Source organism: Prosopis cineraria, unplaced genomic scaffold (assembly GCF_029017545.1).
Source record: "Prosopis cineraria cultivar Desert tree isolate PC_DT_omini unplaced genomic scaffold, ASM2901754v1 PC1113, whole genome shotgun sequence".
NCBI classification, from domain to species: domain Eukaryota; kingdom Viridiplantae; phylum Streptophyta; class Magnoliopsida; order Fabales; family Fabaceae; genus Prosopis; species Prosopis cineraria.
This window is the reverse complement of record NW_026556438.1, coordinates 20,760-36,079: the sequence shown is the minus strand read 5'-3', so window position 1 is coordinate 36,079 and position 15,320 is coordinate 20,760. Positions and strand designations below refer to the sequence as shown.

Here is a 15,320-nt window from a genome sequence, read left to right as displayed (position 1 = left end):
CCAATGCCTTGTGTTATGGTTAAGAGGAGTACTTAACAGTTAAATTTAAAATAACTTATCAAGTCTATAGAGCTGAAGACATTTCATTTCATCAATAAAGAAATCCTTTTTGCAGAAACTCCAATGAGAAATGAGGGAAAACAGATCAAGGAAGAACATATGTGCACATATTGATAAATTATTTCTGACTAGAGCAGGGACCCCAAATCTTCTATTCGATTTCCTTGACTTTAATTATCAACAGGTTGTAAAAGACTCTATATGGGGGCTGGGAACTGATGAAGATTCTCTCACTAGAGCTATTGTAACTCGAGCCGAAATCGACCTTTCGAAAGTTGAAGTGGAGTAATGCCGCCATGTACAAAATCCAGTCTTGAAGATGATACCTCAGGAGATACCTCAGGAGACTACATAAGGTTTCTGATGACTTGCTTGGGAAATGATCTGATGCTTCATGGCCTTATTAAAACTTGTCTATGGTGTATTCTATTGTGATTTATTTGAGACCGCTTGATAGTCGTTAAGACTTTAATTAAAATATATATGGCAAAAGTAAAGACTGGGATTAGAAACAATGGTTTTTGATTCTGAATTGGTAACGTGTTTGTAAATATTAGTGGCATGATCTTTATGTGAGAAGTTAGAGGACATGGTATAGAATATCAAGGTGGTATGGTGAAAAATGTTGCCAACTTGACAATTAAACCATTACTGTGAATATAATGTTTGGTTTTTTGAATTGGTCTGTATTTTAAATCTTAAATTAGATTCAATCTCCGAAACTATATTGATGGTGTGTTGGATTTATGAGGATTTGGAATTAATTTGAATTAAGTCTCTCATTTTGAAATACAAAAAATTATGAATTTGAATTTGGCTTTTCAAATTATAAATTTTTTGCAATTTCAAATTCCTTCCATAATTTTAAATTACTTCAAGCCTATTGTTCTTTTTGCATTTTCACTATTGATACTTCTACAACTTTCATATATTCCTCATTTCTTATCAATTAAAAAATAAATAAATTTTTGTTATTTCTAATTTTTAATTTTTGCTTTGAATCTCAGTTCATATGTCTTCTTTATTTAATTTTTTTTAAATACCTAAACAAAGAATTTAAAATATATAATTCAAATACAAGGTGTCAAATATGAAATTCAATCTAAATCTATTAATCCAAATGCTCCCTCATCTTATATAATTGATGTTTAAACACATGAAAAATCACTCCTAATGTAATAAAGATAATTTTTTCAATTTAAATCTAAATTATTTTTCAATCAAATAAGTCCCTTCATAAAGGTAATTGTAACTCTTTGATGTATTAAAATTTATCCGTAATTTAAATAAAGTCATTTGAGGAGGTCAATCCACTTAAATAAGTACATAATCAACTACCATAACATGAACCCATGGAGAAAGAATAGAATTTTTATTTTACTTTTTTATATCGAATTAATCTTCCATTGAAAAAATGCATTAGAGAAATTGAAGGGAAAAATCGTTAAAGTCTAGTATAGGAAATACACGGGAAAGTAGCCAAAATTAATCTCGAATGTGTTGGCCAAAAGCAAAAGATAAAACTCATACAACACGAATGGAATCCAACCCCATCCTCATGGAAGTTCTATTTTGATTAAAAAAGAAAGTACTAGGCAAGCAAAAAAATTTGTCTTTGACAAATCAAGAGTGACCGTTTAAAGATTAAATTATTCGTTTATTTTAAAAATATTTACCGTATATTTTATATTCTACCTTTCCTTCTAAGAAGTCAGCATTTTCCACTAAGTTCTTCCCCATCATCGAAAAGCAAGCCTTCTGTTTTCATTGGAATAGCAGCAAATAATTTATGGCAAATTTGCACTCACGATCTCGTATCTATTTGATCAAAGCCTAATCTAGCCTATCCTATTTTCACTCCTAGTGACAATGCACCATTATGAACTACCATATATATTCCATAACAAACCTTTTGTTTCAATTAGATGATAATCCCAATGTTAATCAAAGAGCAATCACAAAACCATGATTGACTTTAGTCACCGTGAAAAAAAAAATCTGTGAAAACATCAAAGAAATAAAGGTCACTAATTCAAACGCCATCCATAATGCTATCTATAGCTTCAAAAATTAGGGGAGCCCCATCCTCATTTGCAGCAGTAATAACAGTACGGGTTGCTCCAAACTCTATTGAAGCTCTGTGAGGTTCCTGCACATGAAGAACACAGGTACTATGTGGTTCTGTATTACTTGTAACATGTTCCAGAGTTGCATTAATGCCCAACTTTGATAATGCTGTCAAAAGCCTTCCCATATCAGGTGAACCCCAATGAAGCAGAGGCCTACTTTTTGACGAATTTTCTTCTTGGTTTTGCAAAAACAAGTGATGCTTAGCATTTTCCAGAATAACTCCCCCTTTAATCTCGAGATATTGATGTCTTCTTTCTTCAACTTCTTCCATTGGAACTGAGAAGCCAAGTCTGTTGCAATTTTTAACTCTCTGTTGTCTTTTTGGCATGGTACTCTCAGAGTTTGCCTTCAGTGTAATGAGAAAATGTGAATGAGCTTGCACTTGAAAAACTGACCTGTGACCCTAAATCCTCAGGAAACTACATAAAAAATAGGAGTCAAAAGAAAGTAAGGTCAATATGAAATGCATACACGCAAGTTGTATAAAATCACCAGAACTATCTTTGGCTGCAATATCTTCAACAAAGGTAGTACTTTCTGCAACCTACAAAGTCATCCAAGAGAATACTATGATCAAATTTTTTGGCAGACATTAAACCTAGACGTTCAAACACACACAAGGATTGTTTTTAAAAAAAAAAAAGGGTGCAAGCAAGACAGGTCCACCCTCTTCTTGGAAAAATGTTACTCATCGATAGTGCCACGAGGCCCATTAAAAAATATCTCATTTGGAGCACAGATAAATTGGAATGGAAAGGAAAATTTGATTTAATGGATTAAAAATGATACTTGTACCTTGATAGAGTACCAATTATGGAGAGAGAATGAATAATTTGAGAAGTTAAAGACATTAAAAATAAATATTATTTTTAATTTATTTTAGATATTTTCCATTTAATAATATTATGTAGATTACATTTAGATATTTAGTTATGTAGATTTTATTTAGATATTTATCCAGATATATAGTTATTTAGACTTTATTTAGATATTTATTTCTTAGATTTTATTCACTATTTTATCCAAATATAGATTTTTAGGAGATTTTATTCAGTTTTTATTTAATTATCTTAGTTATTTAGATTTTATTCATTTTTTAAATTGTATTTAGCATTATAATTATGCTTAGCAACTCAGAAGTAGGCATATCCTGAATAAAACAGACATTAAAACTTTTGGCCCTTAGGAGACTCTCCTATGCATGGCTATCGAGAAAAGTATAAAACGAGATTTTGTTCCATATCATCTTGATAAATTTATTTCTTCTATTTTCTTTTATCAATTCTTTGTTCTCTTATTAATATCCTAAAGTTAGATCTTATTTCAGACATTAATAGAAATTTATCTTCCTCACTTCCTTCTACCTATCTAAGATCCTATCATATCTCAAGATAAATAAATATATATCTATATATAATAGAAAATGATGACATCATAAACATTGCATTTTTAATATTAATGAGATACTAAATGCAGTCACATACTGTTATTGCTGCAAATCATTGTTTATTTTTGCAGGTTGGGATAACAACCTGGAAGGCTTAAGTGGAGTTGCAAAATAACTAAGAAGAATAAGAAATATGCAAATGAAATTTATTTATTTTTTTTTTGGGTGAACACATCAGCGCTAACTCTTTAGCGGACCTCTAGCAATCTCAACTAAAGCTCGAAGAGTGATTGATATGTCAAATAATAAAAACCATGTGTTATTTGGTGTGGTAGTTATTAAAGAGAAGTTAGGTCATTTGTTGTTTTGTTTGACTTTTCTACACCCAAAGCCTATAAATACTAGGTTTCTCTTAATTGTAATTAAAGTGATATCATAATAAAACGTATCATTCAGAAACCTGATTCTCTCTCTCAATTTTCTCTGTTCCTTCATTCTTTTCTAAATTCTCTTCCTCTTCTTTTCAAACTTATCTTATATCTCTCTTCTATCCTACTTCTTCAACCTTTTTCCTATCAGTGTACCAGAGCACTCGTTCCCTAGCCACTTTTCCTTTCTTTTTCTATCATCTGATGGCATATGGTGAAGACCCGTAACCAAACCCAACAAAAGATGGAAGAAAGACTGTACAAAATAGAACAAAGACTCACCAAACTTGACTCTGTTGACACGCTTAGTGACCAAGTCACGAGTATCTCACAAAAATTCAGTCTTTGATGCATGAAAGGGATGACGAGTCTACTACCCATGGTCGTCGAAACAGAGAAGACCAAATGGGCATCAATGTTTTCGCAAAGAAGATCCGAGGCATAAAGAAGATTACCAACAACCTACCCAGTTCACAAAAATGGACTTTCCCATATTTTCTCGGCTCGATGCGTTGGGTTGGATCATGAGATGTGAGAGATACTTCGACCTTGACAACAAGCTTGAAAACGAGAAAGTCAAGATGGCATCTGTTTGTTTGGACAAAATAGTTTGGTCATGGCACACGGCTATGGAGAAGAATTGGTTTGGTTTCACTCTGACCTGGGTGGAGTATGTTGAAGCCTTGAAGCAGCAATCCAGACCCACTCATGAGACACCTATGAGCGACTTGATGCGTCTATGGATAAAAAGACACCTATCAAGGTTGCATGGGCCTCAATTGTTACAATGGCACTTGATACCACTTCTCCTAAATTGCTTCAGAAAATTAAGGAGAGTTGAGATGCTGATGCTGATTTGAAGGCTGTAATTTCTGAGTTGCAGCAAAAGGAGGTGCTATTGGCAAGTATGTGCGGGATGGACAATTGTTAAGACGAAAAGGGAAGTTAGTGGTCAGTGATGTTACAGCTGTTAAGCAACAATCCTTGAGTGATTGCATTCTAGTCCACAAGGAGGCCACTCCGGGGTGCATGCTACCTATCAAAGGGTTCAAGGGTTGTTTTGGTGGAAGGGAATGCATTAAGGATATTCAAGATTTTGTAAGAGGATGTGATACGTGTGCTCGTTGCAAGTATGAGACAGCAGCTACCCCTGGTTTATTGCAACCATTACCCATTCCTAAAAGAGTTTGGGAGAACATAGCAATGGATTTTATTGAAAGGCTGCCTAAATCTGGGGTAACGAGGTAATATGGGTTATTGTGGAAAGAATGAGCAAATATGCTCACTTTTTGGCCCTTTTTCATCCCTTTTCAGCAGCTACCTCGAGTCAACATTTTATGGATCATATATACAAGCTACATGGGACTCCTGGTGAGATCATCAGTGATAGGGATCCAATTTTTATCAGTAATTTCTGAAAGAATTTTTGAAAGTGATCACAGTAGAGCATAAGCTTACTTCATCCTACCATCCTCAAAGTGATGGACAATCTAAGGTGTTGAATAGTTGCTTGGAAACATATCTTAGATGTATATGTTGGGAAACTCCTAAGGAGTGGAGTAAGTGGTTACACTTGGCAGAATGGCAGTACAATACAACTTTCCACACTTCAACCAAGGCAACACGCTATGAATTACTTTATGCACAAAAACCACCAATATATGCTCCATATCTACCTAAAGAAGCTGTGGTTGAAGCTGTAGACTGGAGTTTTGCAGCAAGAGACTGTATGATAAATGTTTTGAAGTATCATCTTAACAGAGCAATAAACCGAATGAAACAAAGGGCTGATTTAAAGAGGTCTTATCATGAATTTGAGGTTGGACAATGGGTTTTTCTCAAGTTGCAGCCTTATAGACAGATTTCAGCAGCCTCTAGGAGGACACAGGAGTTGGCACCAAGGTATTTTGGGCCATATAGAGTGGTGGAAAGGATAGGGAATGTTGCATACAAGTTAGAACTTCCTCCCACCTACAGAATTCACCCAACCTTCCATGTTTCGCTGTTGAAATTATGTCCAAATCCATCTGTCAAACAGAGGCATCCCCCTGAAAATTGGCCAAAAGTTCCAGCTACCCTTATTACGCAAGTGATCTTGAACAAGAGGGTAGGAAGACACAAGGGAAGGGTTATTACTGAAGTGTTCGTACAGTAGCAAGTTAAGCCAGATGAGGAAGCAAGCTGGATGTCCTTGTCCAACTTTCAAAAACAGTTTCCAAATTTTCAAGTTCCAAACCTTTGAGGACAAGGGCTGTTAAAAGGGGGTATTGATATATAAAATAATAAAACCATGTGTTATTTAGGTAGTGGTAGTTATTAAAGGGAAGTTAGGTCATTTGTTGTTTTTTTTGACTTTTCTGCACCTAAAGCCTATAAATACTAGGTTTCTCTCAATTGTAATTAGGCTGATATCATAATAAAATATATCATTCAGAAACCTGATTCTCTCTCTCAATTTTCTCTCTATTTTATCTGTTCCTTCATTCTTTTCTGAATTGTCCTCCTCTTCTTCTCAAACTCTATCTTATATCTCTCTTCTATCCTACTTCTTCAACCTTTTTCCTATCAATGATGTTACAGATTTTTAAGGCATATCTTTGCCCTCCAATGAAGCAAAGGGTAACAAGATACAAGGAAGCACGGATACGCCAATTTTGGTGCGTATCCGTGCCCGATACATACTGGACACAGACACTCACTCCATGCGAGTACGTCCGTGTCTGACAAGTTTTTTTTTTTTTTTGGCAACACGGCTTTGACACAGCGGACACAACTTCTACGCGGGACACTGCATTTTGCGTAAAAAATTTAACTAAATCCCTAATGCGCAAACCATTCAGCAGTTCAAATGTTTTCGGATCCTGCAATCTCTCCCTCGTCTCGTTCGTCGCTCTCATCCCTATCCATGCCTTCTTGTTTGTGCTGTCATGAACCCATCCATTCTCACCTCACAAGTCGCATCTCATTCTGTCTTCTGTGGTTGCTCAGCTCGTCGGTCCAATAAAGGCTCTCGTCCTTTACTCGTCTCGTCTTCTCTCTTCTCTACCTTCGAGTTCTTGTTAAAATATCTCACTCGTCTTCTCTGCCTACTATGATAGCCTGAAACTGAAGCATATTATTATTTTATTATGTTGCTGCTTTTTTCAAAGTTCGACTATTATTTATATTATTAATTTAATATCTTGCTCTCCATATGCACAGAACTTGTTGCTCACTTTGTTTATTTTAGACTTCGTTTGACTATGATTCTCAATGGTTCTGGTCCTGTGTTGTTTTAGTTTATTTCAATTTGTTTTTTCCTTTTTTTTTTTGTTTAATTAGATATGGCTGCAACTAATAATTCTGGGGGAACAGCTCGTTATTCTTCTATGAATGAGCTACAAAAAAAAAATGTCACTTTGGTCACTTTGTATTTGGTTGAATTGCTATGCACTTTAAATAATTGAATAGTTATTTACATTTATATAAAAAAATTCACATATCCCCATACCCGTATCCTAAAATTTTTAAAATTTGCCGTATCGCCATATCGTATCCGATACTCATACCCGTATTTGTGCAACCTAGGATACGAGGGCCCAAACCCAAGAGAAAAAAACGAGGCTAGTGATGAACAGCCACCTACTCTTCTAGTAGTAGGAAGCTGTAATTGAACATCCATAAACACAGGTTTTGGACTCCCAACATCCTCAAATATTTTATAAGATTGAGTTTCTAGCTTTGTTTAGAGGCTCTGCACATGGTTGTTTCAAGGGAGTTTCTATTTCTGACACACAGATATTGAACAGCTTTGTTTCAGTTTAAAACCTCCATGGCTACCTTCTTTCCACCCAAAAAAATCTTCATTTGTCCAAATAAAAAGAACAAGCACAAATTGAGTTTCATACTGGATGACATATAGGTAGGGGAAAGGGAAACCTACTCTATTCCAGAGGGAAACGCACATTGAAGAACCTTCATTGCAATTGGCTTGAAAGGTAGAAGTGCTAGTTCAGGATTCAGAACATCCTGCAAACAATAAAAATTCAACATTAGGCACCTTTGTCCAGGTTGCATCACAGAAAATCTACGCGTTCAAGGTGCATAAATATATCAAATTTTATTCATAGAGGAAAAAGAAAGACTGCAAACAAACTTCACAAAAGGCAATAAAATTATGTAATGTGCAATGTAACGCAATAGTACCTCAAGGATAAGTAAAGATTTTGGATCCCCACTCCAACATCGAAGCAAATGAACAACAGGACCAAGGCGCAGACTCCAATGAGGAGAAAATACAATACACGGTTCCTGCCAATTCATTCTAATTACAAACCATCAGTTTCTTTCAAGCCCTTTTCGTGAACTTTGAAATTACTGACAATAACTCAGAATGTGTTCTTTTCCCAGAAGATGTTGAAAATAAAAAAACCAGCATGGTTTTTGGGCCTAGGAAGGACAAAATCACTACAGATTGATGAGTAGTTGACCCCAAAAACAGAGGAAGGGGCAAGGAAAAACTTACAGGAGTTTATGTGAATAAATAGCTGGAACCACATGAAGCCTCTTCTGTTTTATCAGATCAGCATGCAAAAACAATGGTTCCCCAGCAAACAGCTGCATCACCAAGTCATTTAAACATCAAATTCTGTGAGTAACTACAAACAAATATGTTTTAAAAAACTGTATACAAGTGAAACGTTTACAAATTCGTGTCTTATCTTACCCTTTCTTGTCGTTGTTTGCAGAGCCATTCTGGTATGATATTAAGGACTGCAAGTAATTCCTCCGCCACAGAAGAAATTATATAAATTGGAACCTGCAAACAAATAAATTAGTAACTTAACAAGCGTGGTTTTAAGAGTGGATGTGTACATGCCTATGTTACATTGAAATTTAATTTAATTATGAGGAATAGTGATGACAGGGCCAGACTCTTGACCACTTGATAAAAAAACTTTGACATCATGACAAGGACCAACAACCAAAAAGTTAAACGATACAAGTGCTTGAATGGTTCTCATCTCTAACTACGGAAATGATTGCACAATATTTATGAAACTTTACAAACCATAAACCAATGCTATCTAAGTTCACTAGACAAAATTATTGATGCGACTTTGATTTCCCATTGACAAAGCAGCAAATAACATGAAAAGGTGAATAAAACCAGTAAAAATAACGAGGGACATGGGTCTGAACTTGTTAGCCCCAAAATTACAGAAAAAATGTAGTATGTTAATTGAAAACTCTACAGGGTTAGTGTTACAAAAGTTGAAAAGCAACCAAGACAGCCGCTGAACACAGTCAGCTTGCCCAGGGTTGTTCAAGCCATCGGTATGCAGTCTTAAGGTAGAGGAGAAGAAACTTCATAGAAAGGCCTAGCAAAGACAATCACCATGTATATTTTGGCGGCGTATTAGGATCTTGACAACTTTCAATAGTAAAACATTCAAAAGAAGAATATGTACCTCCATTGCTGAAGATTCTAGCAAAGCTATCAGGCGCTCCAAAAGCAGCAGAAAAGTTCCAATTTGACTAACAGGAATTAGTACTGATCCACCACCTTTGACACACTCCATAGCACAGGATGATATGAAAACCAGCTTTTCCTTTTCTTCTAAATTTTCATCAGAGTTGAGGAAGCATTCTGCTTGTTCTACAGAGATGCTATTGTGATCACTGTCAAAGTAAATTTAATGACAAATTTTCATCACCTTGACTGCGAGATGACACTTTAATTACAGAAATGCAATACTTGAAATGCCTGGATAAGATTTGGAAACTCAAGAACGAATTGTTAAAACCATACCTGAGAAATAATGAGTCATTAACAGATCGTTTAGAGGAACTATTGTCATCCTCATCTTGTGTGATACTCAAGGATGAGAAATCTGAATAAATTAACATGCGAGTCCCTTGTAGACTATGGAAATCAAAATTCATTGCATGAGCAGAGTTGAAGCTGGAGCTTGAAATATAGCCTACGTCCCCCTTTGGACCCCTTAAAATCCAGTTACAACTACCAAATTCTACACCAGAGCTCAATGCCTTTATAATCAATATGCCATTGTAGCAGGCTTCTTCTGCATATTTAAGTGTCTGAACCTTCAATATGCAATCCTTCACATCTGCCTCACTGAGAAATTTCCAAATTATAGCCAGAATAACTAAAGTTTGCATACTCGTCATCAATGAATAAAGTGAAAATAACCAACAACATTAGGATGAGAGTGTAAGAACCAACATAATAACTACACTAACAAGCAGCATGTATGCGGATAGAATTTGACTACCTATAACAATTGAGCAATACCAAAGGAAAATAACTGAGGGATAAAGAGACGAGAGTTAACTTTCATCTTCCCCCAGATAGAGAGGGAGTGATTTTCGACTCATTTTCAATAACCAAGCTCCGGCTGCTAAGATTCAAATGACAGTTGAGACAGTAACTAACAGTAAGCCAAAAATTGAACAGTATCTAGTTCATACGATAGTCAGTTAAGTCAAACATATTGCCTTCAATGTCACGTATATAATGCATGATAAATGCATCATAAATAACTAAAGGATAGATTAGACTACCTGTATAATGGCATCCAACCACCTAGTTCTTCTCCATCTTTGCCCAAAATTATTTCTCTCAACTCAGAATGAAGCATTTCAAGCCCTTCCTGCCCCATCCATGAAGGGAAGTTAGATTCCTCGGGTCCATAAAACTGCCTTAACTCTGCATGCATTGATACAAGATCCTCCATCATAAGCTGGCCCAATCTTGCTGATACTTCAGTTACATAAATCTACCAAATGTAAATGAGTGACTAAGCAAGCAGAATTTGGTAATAGAGTACAACAAAAATGAGATCATTTAAAAATTAACATTTCAATGTGAATGGAGAACATCAATGTGGGTACCTTTGCTGAAAAACCCTTCATTCGAGTAAGAAAAGGCAATCCCAGTATACCCATAGGTCTTGAGATCAATATAACATCAATGGAACACCAGTTCCAAAGATGTAAATCTTTAACAGACTTGTACCAAGGTTCTGCAAAAATTAAATCATTGGCATCAAGGGGCTTTTCCATTTTGAGCCTCTTGTGAGACCCATCTTCTAAGCCTAGAGAAGAAAAGGCTTGAGAGTTGCTGCTTTCTTTGCAGGGCAATGCTATAAACCCAGTAGGTACAGGAGAGAACACTGTGAGAGCTGAGAGGTCAAGTGGGCAATCCAATAAGATCCTAAGCCCACAAAATTCAGCATATGACATGGCGGGAAGGGGAATCCCCCACCTTTGTTCAAACACGTCTGCAAAAAACTCAGGAAAACACAAAATTCAAATCAAAAGGGAAAATTATGCATAAATATTGTAAACAAAACTTTGCTGAAGCACAAAATACAAACATATGGTGCAAGAAACTCACAAGCTTCATGAAGACTAGGAGGAAAAAAGTTTGTCCTCCAAGCAAATATGGTTGTCAATAATTCACCCACAGGACCAGATACTGTGATAACCCATTTGAGAGAAGCAAGTCACATTCTCAGGTTATAAATTGGACGGAGATTTTAAGCACGTCAATCTCACAGGTAGTATGGCTACACAAGGAAAGAGTATAAGTGGGTCAGCACATTAGGACAAGAGTCGAAAATTTCGAAATAAAACATTAAATGGGAGTTGGAATGGCTTCTGTTTCTCTTTACCATTAAGTTTAAGACATTTTGTCTTCCAACCAGGAAGCAAATGGAAATTACAAAGGGGACCTTCTCTTTGGCTTGATTATGGTGCAGACAGGTTTTTGGATCATGATATGGCAATGCGCATGGAAACAAGGAATTTTATTGAGCAATAAATATATGAGAAAAGATTATGCAAGTGTCTCACTTAATCAAGACCTAAGAAGCACTGATACAAGTATGAATATCAGGTATGATACAGCATGCTATGATGGATACAACAATTTTTAAAATTTTGAATATGGGTACAAGAATATATTTTTTAAAAAAAATTATACATATGTAAATAAATTTGTGTGCGCATAAGTAACAATTCAACCAATAAAAGTGACTTTAACAATTTCATAATGTTATAAATGGTAAGACAAAACAAAATACAAATAAGTGTTACCAAATACATTTCAAAATGTCAATGTCATAGATGAGGATGAATTTAAATTACTCCTCATCTTCAATGATATTACTAGATTCTCCTACAAGCTCTTGCTCAACTCCAAGACCATCAACACCATCAAATGGCTCCAAAGTATTTCCATTGACATCCCACATTCTACTTTGTCCAGTGGAATACTTTTCATTCTTTATTGATAAAAGACGAAGGTTATTATGCACAAATACTAAGTCTTCTGCTCTTTTTGGAGTTATTTTGGTCCTCTTCAATGAATGCATAAAAGAGTAAGTGCTCCAATTTCTTCCACAGCAAGATGACGAGCATGGTTGACCAAGAAGTCTCAATGCAAGTCTTTGAAGAATCGGGGTGAAAGAACCATAATTTAGCCACCACCCTTTAGGATCCAAATTCCACCTATCTTCTAAGGAATCAGGTGATGAATAAAATTCTGAACATAGACAAAACTTCGAATACTCTTGAAGGACCAACTTTCTTTCATCAGGATCATTAAAGTACCTATTAAAGCACTTTACTCTCTCTCTTGATATTTCAGCATCTCTGTGGGGAGGAACTCTATTAGATGCACCATTAATCCATTGAGGTGTATAATACCTACAACATGTGAAAAAAAAATATTAAGATTAAATCTAAAAATATCATGAATGACAAACATTGTAGTATAACTAACCTAGGATTCAATGAATGAGCAAGATAATGAAGAGGCATGCAACCCTTTGTCCAATGGTCAATAATGATCCCATAAACAACTTCATAAAAACTTGAATGCTGAGATAGCAATTTCTTCTCATGCTTATAAATGGATTCCTTCACTTCTTTTATCATTGAGTTCCACATTTCATAAATCAAATGAAGTGTAGGCTTATTTGTATCAACAAACCGAAGCAAGTCATAAATTGGTCTTGTGAAAGAAAGTATGTAATCAATCTTTTCCCACCAAGAGTCATTAAGAACCAAGTCTTTAACTGTAACTGCCTTTTTAACATCATCTTCTTTATAAGTATTCCATGCTTCACTTATAACCATTGTACGAAGACAAGTTTTGATGAGTTTAAGTCTCTTGAACATCCCGATTGTTGAAGCAAATCTAGTTTCAGCCATGGCAAGCAACTTCAATGGCACAAATTCATTAAAAATTGCCAATCTCATAGAATGGCTCATAATAAAAGTTTTAATAAACATTGCATCATCCTCAACCACCTTGATCCAATGACACTCATCATACAGAATTCCATTTTCCTCTGTGTTTTTTGCTGCACATATATTTTTCAATGCAAGAGTAAGTGTATGTACAACACATGGTGTCCAAAAAATGCGGGGATAGTCAGCCTCTATAAGTTTACCTGCAGCTTTGCAAACAGCCGCATTATCAGTAATTATTTGAACAACATTATGAGGCTTGACTCCTTCAATAACTTCACGCATCAATTCAGCCATATAAAATCTATCTTTATGTTCTTTCGACCCATCAATTGCCTTCAAAAACATAGCATCCCCATCAAATACAGCCATAACATTAATTAATGACCTCCTTTGTATATCCGTCCAACCATATGTAACTATGCTTACCCCCTTATTACTCCAAGTCCCTTTGATTGGTTCAAGTAACCTCTCTATGTTAGCCCTTTCTTTTTGCAACAAGGGGCCTAGTAATGCATTATAACTAGGAGGTTTATACCCAGGAATTACATTATTAGCAGCATATTGAAATGAACTAATAAAAAATGGATTGCATGCCAAATGAAGAGACAAACCAGCTGTATAAAACATTCTTGCAATTTCAGCATGTAGATTTTCTCTAGCTCCTTGGTTGAAGGCCCTTTCTAATGGACTTACAGCCCTCCTCTTCCCTGGATTATATTCACTTTGAATAGGGATGTTATCTCTTTGACTTAAAGGAGACAAGCCCACAGTTGGGGGTGGTAATGGCACTTGCTTAGATTTTGTTCTATCATCAGCATCTTTTTGCAATTTTTTCATCTCAGCTAAGCAATAATTATCAACCTTTGAGCATAGAGCAATTCCTTTGCCAGAGATTTTTAACAAGTGCCACTTAACTCTAGAATAAGAGCCATTATATTCACGATTGCAATAATTGCACTTCCAATATCTAGTTTCACCTACAGTTATATTTTCCCCTTTTCTATTCCTATTTACTAAAGTCACATAACCCCACAAAGGAGTTCGATCTTTTTGTAGCTCATTAGGAGAACAGTATCGTGCAGAATTGACACTCCCTGAACTACTAGTTCCAGCCATGTATATCTAAGTAAAAAAGAAAGACAGAAAACATATCAAATAATGCTAAAAGCAAATAGTTGGGTAAAATAATAAAATTGTACAGCACATGCTATCACAATAAAGGAGACAAAGACTACACACAATCCACAATAAAAAAGAAATAAAAAGCCAATATTGTGAATATTGTGCAGATGAGCTCTTTCTTTTCTTCCTTTCCGTTACATAATTATTATAAATAAGAAAAGAATTAGGTATGTTAGGATTTAAATAGGTTTAGATTATTTAAATATATTAAGATGATGATCTATGATTTAAATAGAATTTAGATAGGTTTGATATTTATCATCATCATCATCATGATTATGATTATTATTATTATTATATTAGTAGAATTTGGATAGACTAGGATATATATTCAAATGAGAATAATGACTACAAATAAGAGGCAATAGATTACCTAATTTCAAACTTAGATTTCTAATGAGAATTGCATATTCAGATTTGCTCTTCTATCTCTCTGTTTCCTTTCTCTCTTTTTCCTCTCTTTCTCTCTCTTTTCAATCTAAATTATATAACACTTTCCAATTAGTATAACACGAGCATAAGAGAGAGTGAGAGAAAGAAGCAATCTTAAGTTTTAAAAATAAATAGCCCAATGAATGAATAACAAATCGTAACAGAAAGGGAGAGGGAGAGAAGAGAAAGTAAGACTGAAGGAAGCAAGGAGGTCGCTAGAATAGTGAACAAGGACGCCAAAATAGTTTCTTATAGTGGAAAGGCCGACAACAGAAGTGGAGGCGCGATGCCAAAACATTTTCAGTGGAGAAGACATTTAAGGACCAGGTTAGGATTTTGATTTAGGGTTCAAAGCTTTAAAGAATAAATGACTCAAAATGCAGCATCATGCATCCTCTCGTAACTGTCCATGTCGGAGCTGTGTTGGAAGTACCACGCAT

At 35.2% G+C, this 15,320-nt stretch overlaps 2 protein-coding genes across 2 annotated transcripts; both read right to left on the bottom strand.

Moving 5' to 3' along the window:
• Positions 1 to 1,937: 1,937 nt before the first annotated feature.
• Positions 1,938 to 12,808, bottom strand: LOC129299304 (uncharacterized). Its single transcript, XM_054937770.1, is given in 15 exon segments — positions 1,938 to 2,406; positions 2,409 to 2,537; positions 2,540 to 2,609; positions 2,683 to 2,734; positions 7,928 to 8,013; positions 8,191 to 8,308; positions 8,510 to 8,601; positions 8,711 to 8,803; positions 9,456 to 9,666; positions 9,797 to 10,123; positions 10,570 to 10,784; positions 10,900 to 11,298; positions 11,405 to 11,576; positions 12,622 to 12,717; positions 12,794 to 12,808. Coding segments are annotated over 13 exon segments (2,115 nt in total). The 5' UTR covers positions 11,414 to 11,576; positions 12,622 to 12,717; positions 12,794 to 12,808; the 3' UTR covers positions 1,938 to 2,092.
• LOC129299303 (uncharacterized) lies at positions 12,153 to 14,382 on the bottom strand. Its single transcript, XM_054937769.1, has 2 exons — positions 12,794 to 14,382; positions 12,153 to 12,717 (listed from the first exon to the last, which is right to left on the bottom strand). Exons 1-2 carry the CDS (start codon positions 14,380 to 14,382, stop codon positions 12,153 to 12,155), a joined length of 2,154 nt encoding a protein of 717 aa, XP_054793744.1.
• Positions 14,383 to 15,320: the final 938 nt, after the last annotated feature.

Coding starts and splice junctions, on each gene's coding strand:
- LOC129299303 (XM_054937769.1), bottom strand. CDS start 14,382: ATGGCTGGAACTAGTAGTTCAGGGAGTGTCAATTCTGCACGATACTGT. Junction 12,718..12,793: donor GCTCATTCATTGAATCCTAG/GTTAGTTATACT, acceptor CACATGTTGTAG/GTATTATACACCTCAATGGA.